Below are 14,130 nucleotides of genomic sequence, written 5' to 3'. Positions count from 1 at the left end.
CACACACACACACACACAACTCTCAACATCAAGCAGCTTCTACAGGATCTCTTGCTATTTCATGGCAATGGCTGTATTAATCCTTTTTACCAATCTTTTGGTAAAAACAATTTAAATAATCCTTTTATTACAAATCCTTTTCATAGACTACAACATTATGGCTCAGGGTTTACAAGTGAGATGCCTCTGCAGTAATGGCTCCCTGTTTACATCTTCCTTCTTTCTCAGATTAGTCTCGAAGCAGGATGGTTTTGTCTCACACTTGTGGGCCGAATTAAATGTCAACATTTATGATTAACGCGGTAAATGCCTCACATGGCAGCTCAACAAAAACTTACTCAAAACTCCTTTATTGCTTAAATCTGGTGGCTAAGTGTCTTTATGCACGTTCTGCTCAATTAAAGCACAAGGCACATATCTACACATGTTCTGGTAGTGCGCTCCCGTTAGTCAGTTCTGGAACAGTATTGCATCCAAAATCTCCGCCTTGTTTAATGTTACTGTACTGAATGATCTGTTAGCCTTTCAGCCCTCTGGAACTCAGAAAAGTGCTGTGTTTGCCGGACTTACAGCTGCCAAGAGGATGATTGCAACCCGTTGGAAAACGCCACACGACCTGTATCTCCGCACGTGGACCCTTTCCTACCTGGATGTTGTCTATGTGGAGCTGTCCACGGCGTGGATAAATGGCGCCCCAGGGACGACTCTGGACATGTGGCTGTGCATCGCTGACTCTGTGAGGTCCCTCTCTAACTTGCGCAGGTGTTTTGTCCCTTGTCTCTGCCTGTCTGTGTGTGTGTCTGTTTCTGCATGTGTTGTTTTGTTTCCTTCCCACCCATATTTCCTCTGTTAAAAAAAAATGTAATCAATGTTTTAATTATTATTAGTAAAGAATTTCTAATTTCAGTGTATTTGTAACTTGGTAATTCAATATGTAAAAAAAAAAGATTTGATCATAAAAAAAAAAAATAGTAGTTTATTCGCTGCTCTGCTTGGTGAGTTTGAGGAAAAGCTCCGCACCACGGAATCAAAATCATATGCTTCCGTAGCTTGTGCGGGCCAACATACTGCAGCTCCTGTTAGCAGCCCATCGGCATTTTAATTCCATCTTTTCTTATTCTTCTTTCTTGCTTGTATTCATGCACATGTTAAAATGTCAGTGCAACTAATAAAAGTTGTGGTTTAAAAACTACATAAAAAAAGAAATGTGTATAGCAGTGGGTCAGTGAGGAAAGGAAAATGTCATGTACAGATACATACCCCTCACTGTAGTACTCTGGGTGGGACCAGGTCCTGTGCTGCTCTTCAGGCATTGGCCAGTTGCTGCGCGTGTTGCTAGGGCGTCGGATGTGCTGCACCTGCCGTTTCTGTTGCATGGCCTGACTGACGCCAGCAACGTAACGTGCAAACTCTGGGTCAGAGCCAACTGTTCATGGAACGGGAGGATAAACACAACTATGAGTTTCTGACACCCTCAGCTTTTCCCTTTCACTCGCTGGAGCTCAATCCATTTAGCCAGACTGTCTACCATAGCAGAAAAATCACAATAGCCGTAAGTCAACTCTGCACAATAGGCTTTGACTCTAATCAAAAGAGTCTGCTGCACTGTACAAATAGCAACCAACACATGACAAATCCAGCATAAATTGTTAAGTTGCAGACGAAAAACAGCTGCTCACACTTTCCGACCTACATTGATTATCTCGGAGCAGAGTCCAACGGTGTCTAAAATCTGCTTGAATGGTCACAAGATAGTATAATAGTATCAAATATATTACTTTACTATACACTGACTGCCCCGACATGACATCTGTACTGCATAGTAAATGTTTTTAACATACCTCTTACACGATAGCTGCCATACTGAATGAACTGAATAAAGCCTAATAAACAGTTTTCTTCTATGCAGTTTGGCCTTGCCTAACTTGTCACCATCCTGATCTTTTCTTTGCTATTTATTCTCTTAACATCACTTTAGAGTGCTTTGGCTGAAGACAAAAATAAGCAAGGACATCACTTATCTCCACTGCATTACTTTAATGTAATGCTTTTTGATAACACTCCTTGTATGGTAGTCCCTTTGTGTTTTTATCAACTGATGCTTAAAACAATCAAATTTGTTTTATGACACTTAGAGTAACACACCCAAACCCTGTTTTGAACATTAGGCTCCTGGTGTAATGAATAACTACCTCTTTGTAAGTCCCCAGCAAATCATTTCCCAGATTTTGGGGTAAAAAAAGTTCACTTCATGGGCGTATAAAAGTGGAGGTGGATCTCACCTGCTGGGTCGAAAGGCAGCGTGTCTCCCAGGACTCCAAACACTCCTTCACTCTGGTCCCTGTTGGGCCAAGTGTTGTTGCGGGGCCCCTGCGGCTTCTGACCCAACATTTCTGACATGACACTGTCCATGTAGGTGCTGACCAGGCCCAGACTGTACAGATCTGAGCTCAGATCTGGCAGTCCAGGAGAGCCCCACTGCCCGATTGGACCCAGGGGTGACAGTCCTGCTGGGGGGCCTTGCGGTTGAGGCGGTTGCCCGGAGGTACCCAGCCACTTGCTTGCCACTCTTTGTTGTGAAAGGACCTGAGGTGGGGTCTGCTGAGAAGGTGGTGGCTGCTGCTGACTGATGGGCTGCAGGAGGTGCTGGTAGTACTGCAGGGCCTGTGGGGAGGGTTGCTGAGGAGGGGGCTGCTGCTGTGGAGGAGGTGGCTGTGGTTGTGATTGCTGCTTCTGCACTGATGGTGGAGGCTGGGGCAGGGTCTGAGCTTGGGGCTGTAGGACAGTATGAGAGATAGATTGGGAGGTTGGCGGAGGTCCACTCGGGGGCTTCAGGTCAGCGGGGTTTGCAGATGCCACAGAGTTCCTCCTCTTGACCAGGGGCGAAGCCTGCTGGGATTTTCCCATGTTGAATCCTGAGAGAAAGTCGATGACATCCTGCATCTCTTGGTCAGTCGGCAGGTTCATCCCCTGGTCCTCGGACACTAAGCCGTTGGGCAGCTGGCTTTGTTGAGTAGAGTCAGGGGTGCATGACAGGCTGCTCATCTGCAAGATGCTCTGTAGCCTCCCGTCGCTGTGGCCCAGGCTCTTGGCCTTATCTTCAGAGCTACTGGTTGTTAGCATGCTGCGAGACGGGGTGCTAGGGATGGAGTAACTGCCCCCACTATTTGAGCTTGATGAGACCTTCTTGCTGAACTTGGAAGTCAGCTTGGATATTGTTTTGGGCAGTCCACTGGAGGTCTTGGAGCTGTTGCCTAGAGGCAGGTCTGCCTGGCTGCTGTAGTCTGGGTTCTCCCGCTGGAGCTGCATCTGAATAGTGGGCAAGGCTTGCTCTCTTTTGGAGGGAAGAGAAAGACAATTACTAAATTATTTAGTTCTAAAAAGTACTTAATATAGTCATCTGAAGTCACTTGAATTAGGGTGACCAACCAGGACAATCAGGCTCAAATGGGAAAGGTCTAGGAAATATAAACACTTTTGTTGGTTTTTTGCATGAAGTCTTTGCAATATTCAACAATGTAATTGCACGAAAAAGCTTTTGAAATGCTAAGAAAAAGAAAATCACCACAAAATACTGTGGTTGGATCATTTACATTCACACCACAAACATAGCGTTCCAGCGGTCTCTGTCCAGTTGTTTGGTCTGCACCAAGGTTTTATTGACAGTTTTCAAACCAGCCAAAATGGTTCATACTAAGCACCACGGTTCCTTTTTGCCAAATCAAAAGGTAAAAGGTGAAATCCCCAAACTACTTGTTAGAAAATTAGGTGGTTATTATCACTTTTTAACATTCACTCACTTTCTCTCCTTCCACCTGTTGATGTCAAAAACTGCTGTGTAGAGCACGTCTACTAGGCCAAGTGTCTTCTCCGGATCCAAGCTCCGCTGGAGCAAGGACATGGTGGCTGGGTCCTCCTTAAGACACCTGAACATGTGTGTACACGTACACACGTACACACACACACACACGTACACACACACACACACACACACACACACACACACACACACAACATGAAGAGACAGGAACTGCAAATCCACAAAATGTCTTGCATACAAAAGCCCAGGTGCATTGAATGCATTTGACATTCATAAACAAGAAAAGAAGAGCCAGAACAACCTGACAGGCTTTAATGAAGACACCGTGGCCCACTAGCTTTCCCCACCTTGGAAACACATCTCCTTGCCTTGGTGCCAATTTAAACTTATCCCATTTTCTTCACAACAAATGACTAGAATGAGCTTTAACAAGAGAAATGCTTTCAAATTTATTAAAAAAACACTAACTTGCCCTGGTGCAAACTCAGCCAGGATCCGCCAACATAACTGCTCCAAGATAGTTACTAGGTATATTGTTGCTCAACACCATGAATGTATGTATACAACTGTTGAAATATTAGGGATGCACCGAATCCAGAGTTTTTGGGGTTTGGCCAAACACAGAATCCACTGGTTAAGATTCTGCCGAATCCGAATCCCAAACCCTACTCCCTTCCTCAGCCCATTAACACAGTAAACACATTAATGAAGTAAACACGTCTGGTTAACACAAGTTTTCAGCTGTGACTGTCCTTCCTTTGCCGTACCTGAAGTTGTTGCATTCTGTATTCTTTCGGATGGTTCATACGCAAATGTTTTAACAGCGGCCATGTTGTGTATTGTTTAGGGTCTTTGCTACCATGAGACAGATCGGCATTGCAAATTGAACATGTAGCTCGACTTGAATCACTTCCTTTTGCCTGAAAGTCCTGCCAAACAATACTTTTTCTGCTCAAAAGTTCCATTTTGTATGTTTTGCGCTGAACGGTCCACTTTCGTAAACACCTCCCACTAATCAACGGTGGCGTCATTACATCAACCAGCGTAGCGCGCGTAGTGCAAGCATAGGGTTTGGTGGAAAAAAACTTCCAAGGTTCGGCAGAAACCGAAGCCCATAAAAAAGCCCAAAATTCAGCCAAAGCTGAAGCCTGGATTTGCTGTATCCCTGAAAAATATGGCATAATATAAGATATGAGATGTCATATATAAAAACACATTAAAACTGTTTTTTTTACTGATTTACATTATAAACTGAATGTAATGTGGGACTAAATGTAGGTCTAGATTAACTTAAACCTTCCAGTACCATTGCAAACCTCAATTGACACTAAACGACCTGGTCCAAACCCCAATGGCATCTGGATTTTCTAATGTTAAAATCCAAGCTGTTTACATTTCTGTAACAGCTGTAAGGCAGTTATGAGCACTGACTGTAAAATTCAGCACACGGCACAATGTGGAAACGACACAATTAGTTTTGTTTCAAGGTGTGATAATGCCAGTACAGTGACTTAATAATAAACTACTGGAGTAGGGTTAATGCAGGTGCTAAACAGTCTAATACACTCAGTGTATTAACCAGATTCTCCATTCCTCTTTGTTGTGTTGTGAACATAGATATCCTGAGAGATCTACTTCTTTAAAAACAAAGCGTCTTGATGAGCTTACCACGTAGAAGGAACCTGGACCACCACTTTGGAACCCTCAAGAGTGATTTGGGGAGCATAGGCCTCCTTGTTCTCAATCTGAGCTGTATCAACAACCACCTGTTGGGACACACAAACACGCCCACATCAGCATCTGCTGACAGAAAAGCTTTACTCTCCGTCATTGTAAATAGTAAAGAAATCCATAAACGCTTATAGTACAACATCTGTTCACTAATTTACACAAAAGAAAACAATTGGGGGGGATCCCTTTGTCCCAGTATACTACAACTTAACAAAACTGACAGTCTTAGAATAAAACAGACTGATTTTACCCTCTACAGTAAGGTTCAAGGTGAGATTCAGTCGGAGGCACAATCAGTCAGCCAGTGACAAGAAACAGGCTAGCCGTCCCGCCTGCTGCTAGTCAAATTTATTTGGAAGTTCTTTGAAAGTGGCCAACTCAGCTGGGTCACAAAGAGAGAGGGAAGGTGGGAGGAGTCTATTTCCTGTATTTCAGGAAGTTACCCTATTGTTATTAAAAAGCAGATGTATCCTCGGAAACCCCGGGCTGGCCAAATGAGAGAGACATGCATACACGAAAACAGTCTGTCAGCTATGTCGAAACCCATAAGACAAGGTTATTGGGGACAAGGAGGAGGAAATGCGGCAAAACAGACGAGGTCAACTTCTTCGATGGACTTGGAAAGCCATAGCTAGTAAAAAAAGGAAGTAACTAGTGAATTGTATTGCCAGGAACAACAGCCAAACATGTATGGTGATTCTTGCGTTCACTATTGTTTGAGTGTAAAAGGATAATAGGGAGGAAAATGGCTGTGTGTGTGGGGAGGCATGACAATGACTATATGATAATGTATTTGCAAGTGTTTTATAAAGCGTGGGGAAGACAACATGGCTACATCCACTTTAAAAACGAATAACTTTTGCTACATTTATGCTTCATCTCCACACTACTCCAGTGTTTCAGAGCCCCTTAAAATTACTTTTGGAAACGCTGCTGAGCCCTTTCATTTTGAAAACTTCTAATTACAGCTGTTTCAGACCCCGGTAATGCTTGCAGCTGTTGTGCAGATACATTTTGAATTTCATAATGCGGATTAGAGAATGTGATTACAGGCGTGCTAGTATGGACAAAGATTAGTTCTGAAACTGTGCCAAAACACTTGCGAGGACGGAGATTGTTTTTGTTTGTTTGTGTGTTCTGTTATGAAAAATTTAAACAAACTAGTGATGATTTAGCCTGTGAGTGTGTAAGACTTTGAGTGTGCTGTCTGGTTTATTTTTGGTTGAGTGGCTACAGGATCAAATAAGGAGTTTATGCAAAGCACTCCTCCATCATCCAGGGATTGTTTTACAGTTAGCAGGGGGCTGGCAGGGCTGAATGGGAACACTCCTTGGCTTGACACACAAAACACGGCAGACCACACAGAGGAAATAAACACACCGGTGTTACTGTTGGGAGAGTCCTGCCACTGACCCTCCCTCCCTGCGACTCTCCTTTTCAACAGGAGGGGGTATTCTGTTCGCAAACTCGCCCAGGCGAGCCCATCCTTCATCCAGATGCTGCAAGAATGTTTCTTCCCTTTTGTGTCTCTCTGGTGTTTGTTTGCACCTTTCGGGTGCTTCAAAGCAAGCAGACAGATCTCCTCATCTCCATTACAAATCTGACAAACAATGAGATGCAAGTTGCCAAACCCACAGATGCACAAAAGGAGAGGATTCAGTAACTCAAGCAGAAGTGGCAGTGAAGTACAACAGGCCTGTTCACGTCAGCATGTCACTTCTTTCTGCTGCTCTTCAGTATCAACTACACTGTGGTGATGGATCTTAACAAGAGCAATGTTTAGTCCCCTGTTTGTCCAACTCTGACACATTAGCAGTAATAATCCGGAAATACAGTTTTACTGCAACCCCGATCTTTAACATCTCTACTCACCAGACCAGCCTGCGCAAACAGCAGCTGGACAGCGGTCTTGCAGGCTCCTCTCCAACTGGATGGGCACACTTGGTTGAGGACCTCGGTGACGGGAGAGTCGTCCCTGGGGGTCACTCCGTTCTGGCCTAATGCCTCCTTAATGAGCTGCAGCATTGTGTGCTGAGGAGACAAAACACAGTGGGTTATCAACAAGGCAGTCTGCCATCACTGTCTGTTGATGTTACACCTCAGATGCCACTAAAAAAAGCAACTCATTGTTTTTTTTACTTGGACTGTCCTCTGTTGAGGTTATCGTCCAAAACATGTTGAGATTTTTCAAACTACTGAGCAAAAAGTTGGTGACTGTGACAGAGACACAGAACAGAATCCTGAAATAAAAAATGGTTGACACTTAGGGCTACTTTACCTCTTTTGGAGAACAAGGTGGGTAACCAATATAAGCAGTATGAAGCTGGCCAGTTGAGCCAAGGAACATACCGTTTTTAGTTTAAGGTTTTCAGCCGCTGACTCGTTAAAGGACACTCCTTTGAGGAAATGTGAGCCGATCTGTACAGGGATGGTGGGCAGCTCGCACTGGATTGGCTGTGAGGTGGTCTGCATCCTGCCTGCCTGCTGAGCCTCCGCCTCACTGCAGCAGCTCTGCACAAACACAAGCAAGCATGTAAACATACACGCTAGTGCAAAAGTAAAAAAAACATTGGCACATAGTGACACAGCAATGAAAGAATAATGTTTGCCCTTTTATCATTTATATATTATTACAGTTTTTTTTTTTTTTAAATAAGCCGACTGACTAGCTTTGGAGATTTTTGCGTATCTTTTGAAAAAGTACCCACCTGTAAGGCTGCCTCCACAGCTTTGGGGTTAAGATGAAAGCCAGCCTTTAGTGCGTACTCATTATGGCCAAGGCTTTCTAGTGCTGCTTTGTAGGCCTGGAGATGGAGAGAAAACATAACCGGCACTCAGTCCCACATTGATTTCATCACCAAGAACAACTGGTTCTGATGGTACACTTTCCTGGTAGTAAAATTTGGTTAATGACACCACCTAGTGTCACGTTGTTTATTAAATCAAAAAATATAATTCCCTAGTACTAGTACTTTCCCTGTTTAAGTGGATGTCCATTAGATCCCTGCCATTGGTCTTTGGGGCGGATATTGTACCTGTAAAGCATTGTCAATCTTCATGTTGAGCTCTTTCAGCTGGTGCTCAGGGATGGTGGTGTTGTTGGAGCAGAAGAGCTGCTGAACCTGGATGCCCGCCAGGCAGCCGTCCCGGCCCCTCTCTCTCAGCCTCGCCATCGCCTGAGGGAAGAGCACTGGGTCAGAGTGACAGCAGAAGCATCTACACTAGTGGGTTTAACTACAAATATAGAACAAAATTAAATAAAGGGTATTTAAAAAAAAAAAAAGGATGGAAAGTTTTTACAGACAGATTTTCTTAGAATATAAGAGGTTTTGTCTACATAGATGTTGAGCACTGGGAAGTACACATTTTTAGTTGATAAAAAGCATGTGTACAGCTTCTAAAAGAGAGTCCAGGCCTCCTCTCTCTACCTTAACGCCCGCCCAGCCCATTCTACCCGGGTCTATTCAGGCCTACTCCCCTCCAGGGCTTACAATCTGCATGCCAGAGTTTTAACAGATCAATCAAACCACTATTCTCCTCTCTGCCTCACTTTATACAACAGAGCTAAAAATGGGCCAAAGGGACTAACTAGCCTGGGGATTAGTTAGGTCCTCTTACAAAACTGTCTCCCTTACATGGGTTGGGCTGGAGAGGTGTACAGAACATAACATTACAGATTCCCAGACAAACTGCAGCCCAGAAAAGAGGAAATAGGAAATTAAGGCTGGCAATCATAACGGCTGGCATTTCTCAGGAATGTTTAACAAGTCAGCTTTTCATCTCACAGAGACAATCCCCATATTTTAAAGACCCAGACCAGGAAGAGTCCTGGGGCGCACTGCGGCTGCATACCTGAGCTGCACCTTTCCATGAACGGGAGGCTTCCTCCAGCTCTGTGAGGGGTCTGAGGTCGGAGCTTTGGGAGCGGGTGTTGGTGCAACGCTCCTGGGCCTGGGCAAGAGCCTCTGCCAGGCAGGACTGAGCCACGGGCTGGACCTTCTGCAAAGCCTGTGATAGAAACTGGAAATGGACCTGCATCACCGTGAGGAAGCATCGACCCAGCACCTGGAAGCAGAGGACAGAGATAACTGTTATAACGTACGTCATTCTGAGAAAGATCCAACATTGACATGCTGGAATACCTAAGTCTGAATGTTTCCCAGACCAAACAATATAAATGGCTGCAGGCTAAGAAACTAAAATGTATGTCCACATACCTCAGCGGTTAGTTAACACTCTGAATAACCAGCTTCCTGTGCTACTTTACAAACAAAATACTGCCTCACCAACAAGTTACCCTAAGCTCTGGTATTTGGTACAATTTCAGGGCTCTTCTACAAAAATGATTCAAAAAATTAAATACAAACTTAAGACCTCTAAAACTACCTTGTACTTGTCATAGTTCCCTTTTCCACCACTTAAGAACATTAAAACCATTTTAATTGCCAGAAAAATGCAGCTGTTGTGGTATATGCCTACTACATTTATAAGAAAGATAATGTACTTTTTCTTTCATACAAAAAGGCTTTATTGCAAGGTAGACTAAGTGGATTAAGCATGATAGTTCCCCTGGAATGAGATTCAGTACGTTAATACGTTTTACACAGTATGTTTTAATAAACTAATGTCACACCCTTAAAAGATGAACTCGTCGATCAAATTTTCTGCAACCGGATCACATGAACTATATCCACAGATTGTCTTCAGGCTCCATTTATGGATAATAATATTAATCATTAAAACACATTTAAAAAAAAAAGAAAGAAAGAAAGAAAGAAAGAAGTGAGGATACCTGGAAAAGTGCCATGCTACAAACAAAAGTAAATTATAAAACAATCTGGTTTATCTAACAGCCTAAAATATAATCAACTCCTCTTCAGACATCATTTGTCTACTTGTTTTCCCTACTCCTTAAAACAGTAAATACCATAATAGGAAAGCTGAGAGCCAAGGTTGTGCCATGAAGCAGAAATCAGAGAACTCATCTTTTTAAATAAAACATTTTGCCAAGGCTGATTTCAGACAACTTAACATGCCCATGTGTTCGCATTTGTGGTAAATTGTGTGCTGTAAACATATATCAAACATCTGAGAATAAGAACAACGTGCATTTTTATTTGCAAACAAAAGACAGCCACATTTTAACCTACATACATCTATCTCCATTTTTAACAGTGGTTCTGTTGATACCTGAACTTACTTTATATTGAGTGGTAACTTGCCAATTCAATCAAGGCAAAAATGGATCCATTTAACAATACCAAATATGTCAGGTTGGCATCCATCACTCAACACCTACTGGGTTGTTTTGCACAAGTGTGTGTTAGTTTGTTTGGTGAGAGAATAGTCCAGGCTTAGAGGCAGTTTGTTGTTCAGTTAGCAAAATAAGAGAAACAGGACACCGCAGGGTCCACCAAGGTCACAGGGTTTTCTTTTTCAGGTACTCGCTGAAAATATCTCAAGGGGAAGGCTGAGTTTTAAAGAGAGAAATATGCTGCTGCCTTCTAATGGCAAACTGGAACAACAGGACACAGCTACTTTAATTCTGCAACATGGAAACCAAAACTAAATTGTGCCTAAAAGGCATGAAACCTGCACATGTTGGACAGTTAAGCGACATGCCTAATTTGAGTCGGCCAGGGACCTTTGTTGTATGTCATTCCTCTCTCTCTTTTTATTTCCTGTAACCTTGACCTCAAAAGGTAAAAGGCCCCATAAAAAACATTGAAAGATATGAATCCCCATTATCCTTGATATCAGAAATAAACAGATTAAAAATAGTTTCTTAAAAGCAAATTGTTGGGTTTGTGGCCTGTTTTACTTACTGTAGGTATCAAGCTTTTCTTTAGTCAAATTGTCACCGTATGAGCACAACGATGCATGAAGGGTCCCAAAATACAAAAACAATTGGACTCAGAAGTGTTTACAGATCATCCTCTGGGGGCAATGAAGGTATGTAGTACCAAATGTCACTGCAAGCCATCCATTAATAGTTGAGGTATTTAAATCACCAGGAACTATCCTCTGCATATCTGTACAAAATAGAAGTTAAGATATTTCCACCAATAATAGCTTACCAAAGAAATGGTAGATGGACCGACTGACGGACAGAATAACAGGCCAACGGACCAACACTGCCATCACTTGAGCCGTGCTGCAACCATGGCCAATAAAAACAACAGATCTGTAAAATGAAAGTCTATGTCCTTAAACTCAGACCCATGTATAAAATAGGACGATATATTGCTTATCCTACTGCATGGCCTGTGCTGACACTGGGAGGCTTACTAAACACAGGCCCAGATACAGTGTGCACAAGATGGGAAATTCCTGCTCCTGCTGTTGACGTTGAGCAACTAACCAATCCTCAATTGGTCAACAGGGATTTAGTGTGTATGCAAAGCAGACAAATAATAGATAACAGAAGACACATATAGCCTGATAATGAAGCTTGGACACAATACATATGGCCAAATAACAAACTGATATCACCTATGGTGTACCCTTAAAAAGATCACAAAATAGCATTAAAACATGCTGACAATGAGATCAAAAGCAAATCAAAGTGTTACAAAGTCATCAACAATAACCAAGTGAGGAAAAAAATGAGGCCATGGCTACAGCCCAAGATAATGGATAACACATGTGATTAGCTGTGCAGTATCCCACACAGTCATGGAAAATATGAGAAGTAAGAGAGCAGCAGAGCCAACGTTGGGCCCCTTTCAGGCCCAAAGAAGGCAAATCATGAATCAATCAATATCTATACTTTTATTTTCTGAGAAAACCTTCATTAAAAATGCATAGACTCTAGGAGAGAGGTGTTTCTGAGATCTATACCTCTTCAAGTGAAAGGGAGCATGAGGCTGTGATAATAACCAGATGGTCATATTGCTCCACTGTCTGATCCGTGGAAGAAAAACAAAAAAAACAAAAAAAAACAAGGAGCCTTTCTTTGTTGGTAAAAGTCAATAGTAAATCTTTGTCTTTTTTGAGTCTTCCCTTTGACACAATCATTCTAGGGAAACAGTAAGGTCACAAAGGCTTGCACTCTAAATGTCTTAAAACTGGTCACTTACTCAGTATGTTGGTACTCTACAAGAAAACTTTACTATGCACTCTAAAGTCATTTTAGAGAAAATCTCATCAGCTTAATTAAGCTTAAAAAAAACTTAGAAATTGTTTAAAGAACATTATTGGGCTAAAACAGATGTTTTAAAAGGTGCCTTGTGTATATTTCTTGTAAACACACAGGTTATGGTTACATTCATTATTTCTCACCAAAACACACTGTGTATATCCTTGAGGTCTAACAAACACATTTCTTTCCTTGTTTTTCTGTGATTCAATTCCTGCATTGTTTACATTCATGTTTGCCAGCTTACAGTCTCTCTTCATGTGCCTTTGCGTGCATGTCACTGCCACCAACTATCCGTTTTACCTACTTTTGTTTTGAAACATGTCAGACCTTTAACTACGTCAGACCTTCAAATAGCATGAAACCATCGCTAGGAATGTGTATCACATTGCTCCATAGCAGCACTAGTTGACAAAAACTCCAAGGGGTACTTTTAAACCGGTTTTGGTCTGAACTGAAAACAGTAGGAGCGCCCAGAAATGTTGTTCCACCAACTCGTAAACAGCAGTTTAAATCCAACTTGTGTTCAAAATATTAACCTCTGTTCTTCCTCACTGACTCTTTTCATCATACAAAAGTCAAAAATTTAGATAATATGTTTGACTGTAAACAGATTAATTTACTTTAAATTTTTAACAGAGTTTAAGCTTACAAGCATGGCAAACAGTCTCTAAATGTAACATTTGAATGCATATTTGGCAGTGGAATCCCTCTAAGCAGCCAGAGTGCTGGCTTAGAAAAAAAGTGGTTTGTTTTGCAGACTGCACTGGGGGGAGAAAAAAAAAGAGGAGATGTGAGGTTAGCAACACAGGGGGAAAAGCTTTGCATACCTCAACTCCCTTAACTCAGAAATGCATTTGGTCCTTTTTGAAGACCCCATAATACATCCAGCTGCCAGACAGCATTCCTCGACTCGTGCAGACAAAAGTCTCTAATAGATCACATCATAAAGGACAGGCTGAACTAGCAGCAGTTATTACAAGCTAGGTATAAACAAGTTGATCCTGTGCATGTGTAGAACTTTTACCAAAATAAAACATGGAAGATAGTTCATATGTATTTATGAGCAATGCTTAACGTGAGTGAACACGAACCTAGGCCATAGAGAACTGAATCCTACAGCCTGTAATAATAGATGTCCGTGAACAGTATTGGATCACTTGATCTTCATCAGCTTTTTTCCCCCCACTTTCTATTGTTTATACATTCAGATTTCCAGCACTTATTTTCCTGTCACCGTGTTCTGTGCTATGCATACAAACATATTTGGGGATTAAAAAACACACTACAGTGCCATTTAACCCCACTATTTTTGATCACTTTACTGGCACATTGTACTTTACTCTACCAACGTGATATTTTTTTGTACGTGCAGTGTTTCAGAGGGTAAAACAACACACTGGAATGATACAATTGTGCAATAATGTATTAATACGGTTCT

At 42.2% G+C, this 14,130-nt stretch overlaps 1 protein-coding gene across 2 annotated transcripts in view; it reads right to left on the bottom strand.

Moving 5' to 3' along the window:
- Window positions 1-14,130, bottom strand: part of LOC117947602 (uncharacterized protein KIAA0355-like) — a 31,071-nt gene that overhangs the window by 2,843 nt on the left and 14,098 nt on the right. For both annotated transcript variants that reach the window (XM_034876689.1, XM_034876699.1), the window contains exons 4-12: window positions 9,404-9,616; window positions 8,587-8,727; window positions 8,260-8,355; window positions 7,901-8,062; window positions 7,424-7,582; window positions 5,489-5,586; window positions 3,801-3,926; window positions 2,283-3,334; window positions 1,261-1,426 (exon numbers count right to left, since the gene is read on the bottom strand). In XM_034876689.1, the coding sequence (XP_034732580.1) occupies window positions 1,261-1,426; window positions 2,283-3,334; window positions 3,801-3,926; window positions 5,489-5,586; window positions 7,424-7,582; window positions 7,901-8,062; window positions 8,260-8,355; window positions 8,587-8,727; window positions 9,404-9,616 (2,213 nt within the window). The remainder of the gene's footprint in view (window positions 1-1,260; window positions 1,427-2,282; window positions 3,335-3,800; window positions 3,927-5,488; window positions 5,587-7,423; window positions 7,583-7,900; window positions 8,063-8,259; window positions 8,356-8,586; window positions 8,728-9,403; window positions 9,617-14,130) is intronic.

Source organism: Etheostoma cragini, chromosome 1 (genome assembly GCF_013103735.1).
Source record: "Etheostoma cragini isolate CJK2018 chromosome 1, CSU_Ecrag_1.0, whole genome shotgun sequence".
NCBI classification, from domain to species: domain Eukaryota; kingdom Metazoa; phylum Chordata; class Actinopteri; order Perciformes; family Percidae; genus Etheostoma; species Etheostoma cragini.
This window is presented reverse-complemented; position numbering and strand designations above follow the sequence as displayed.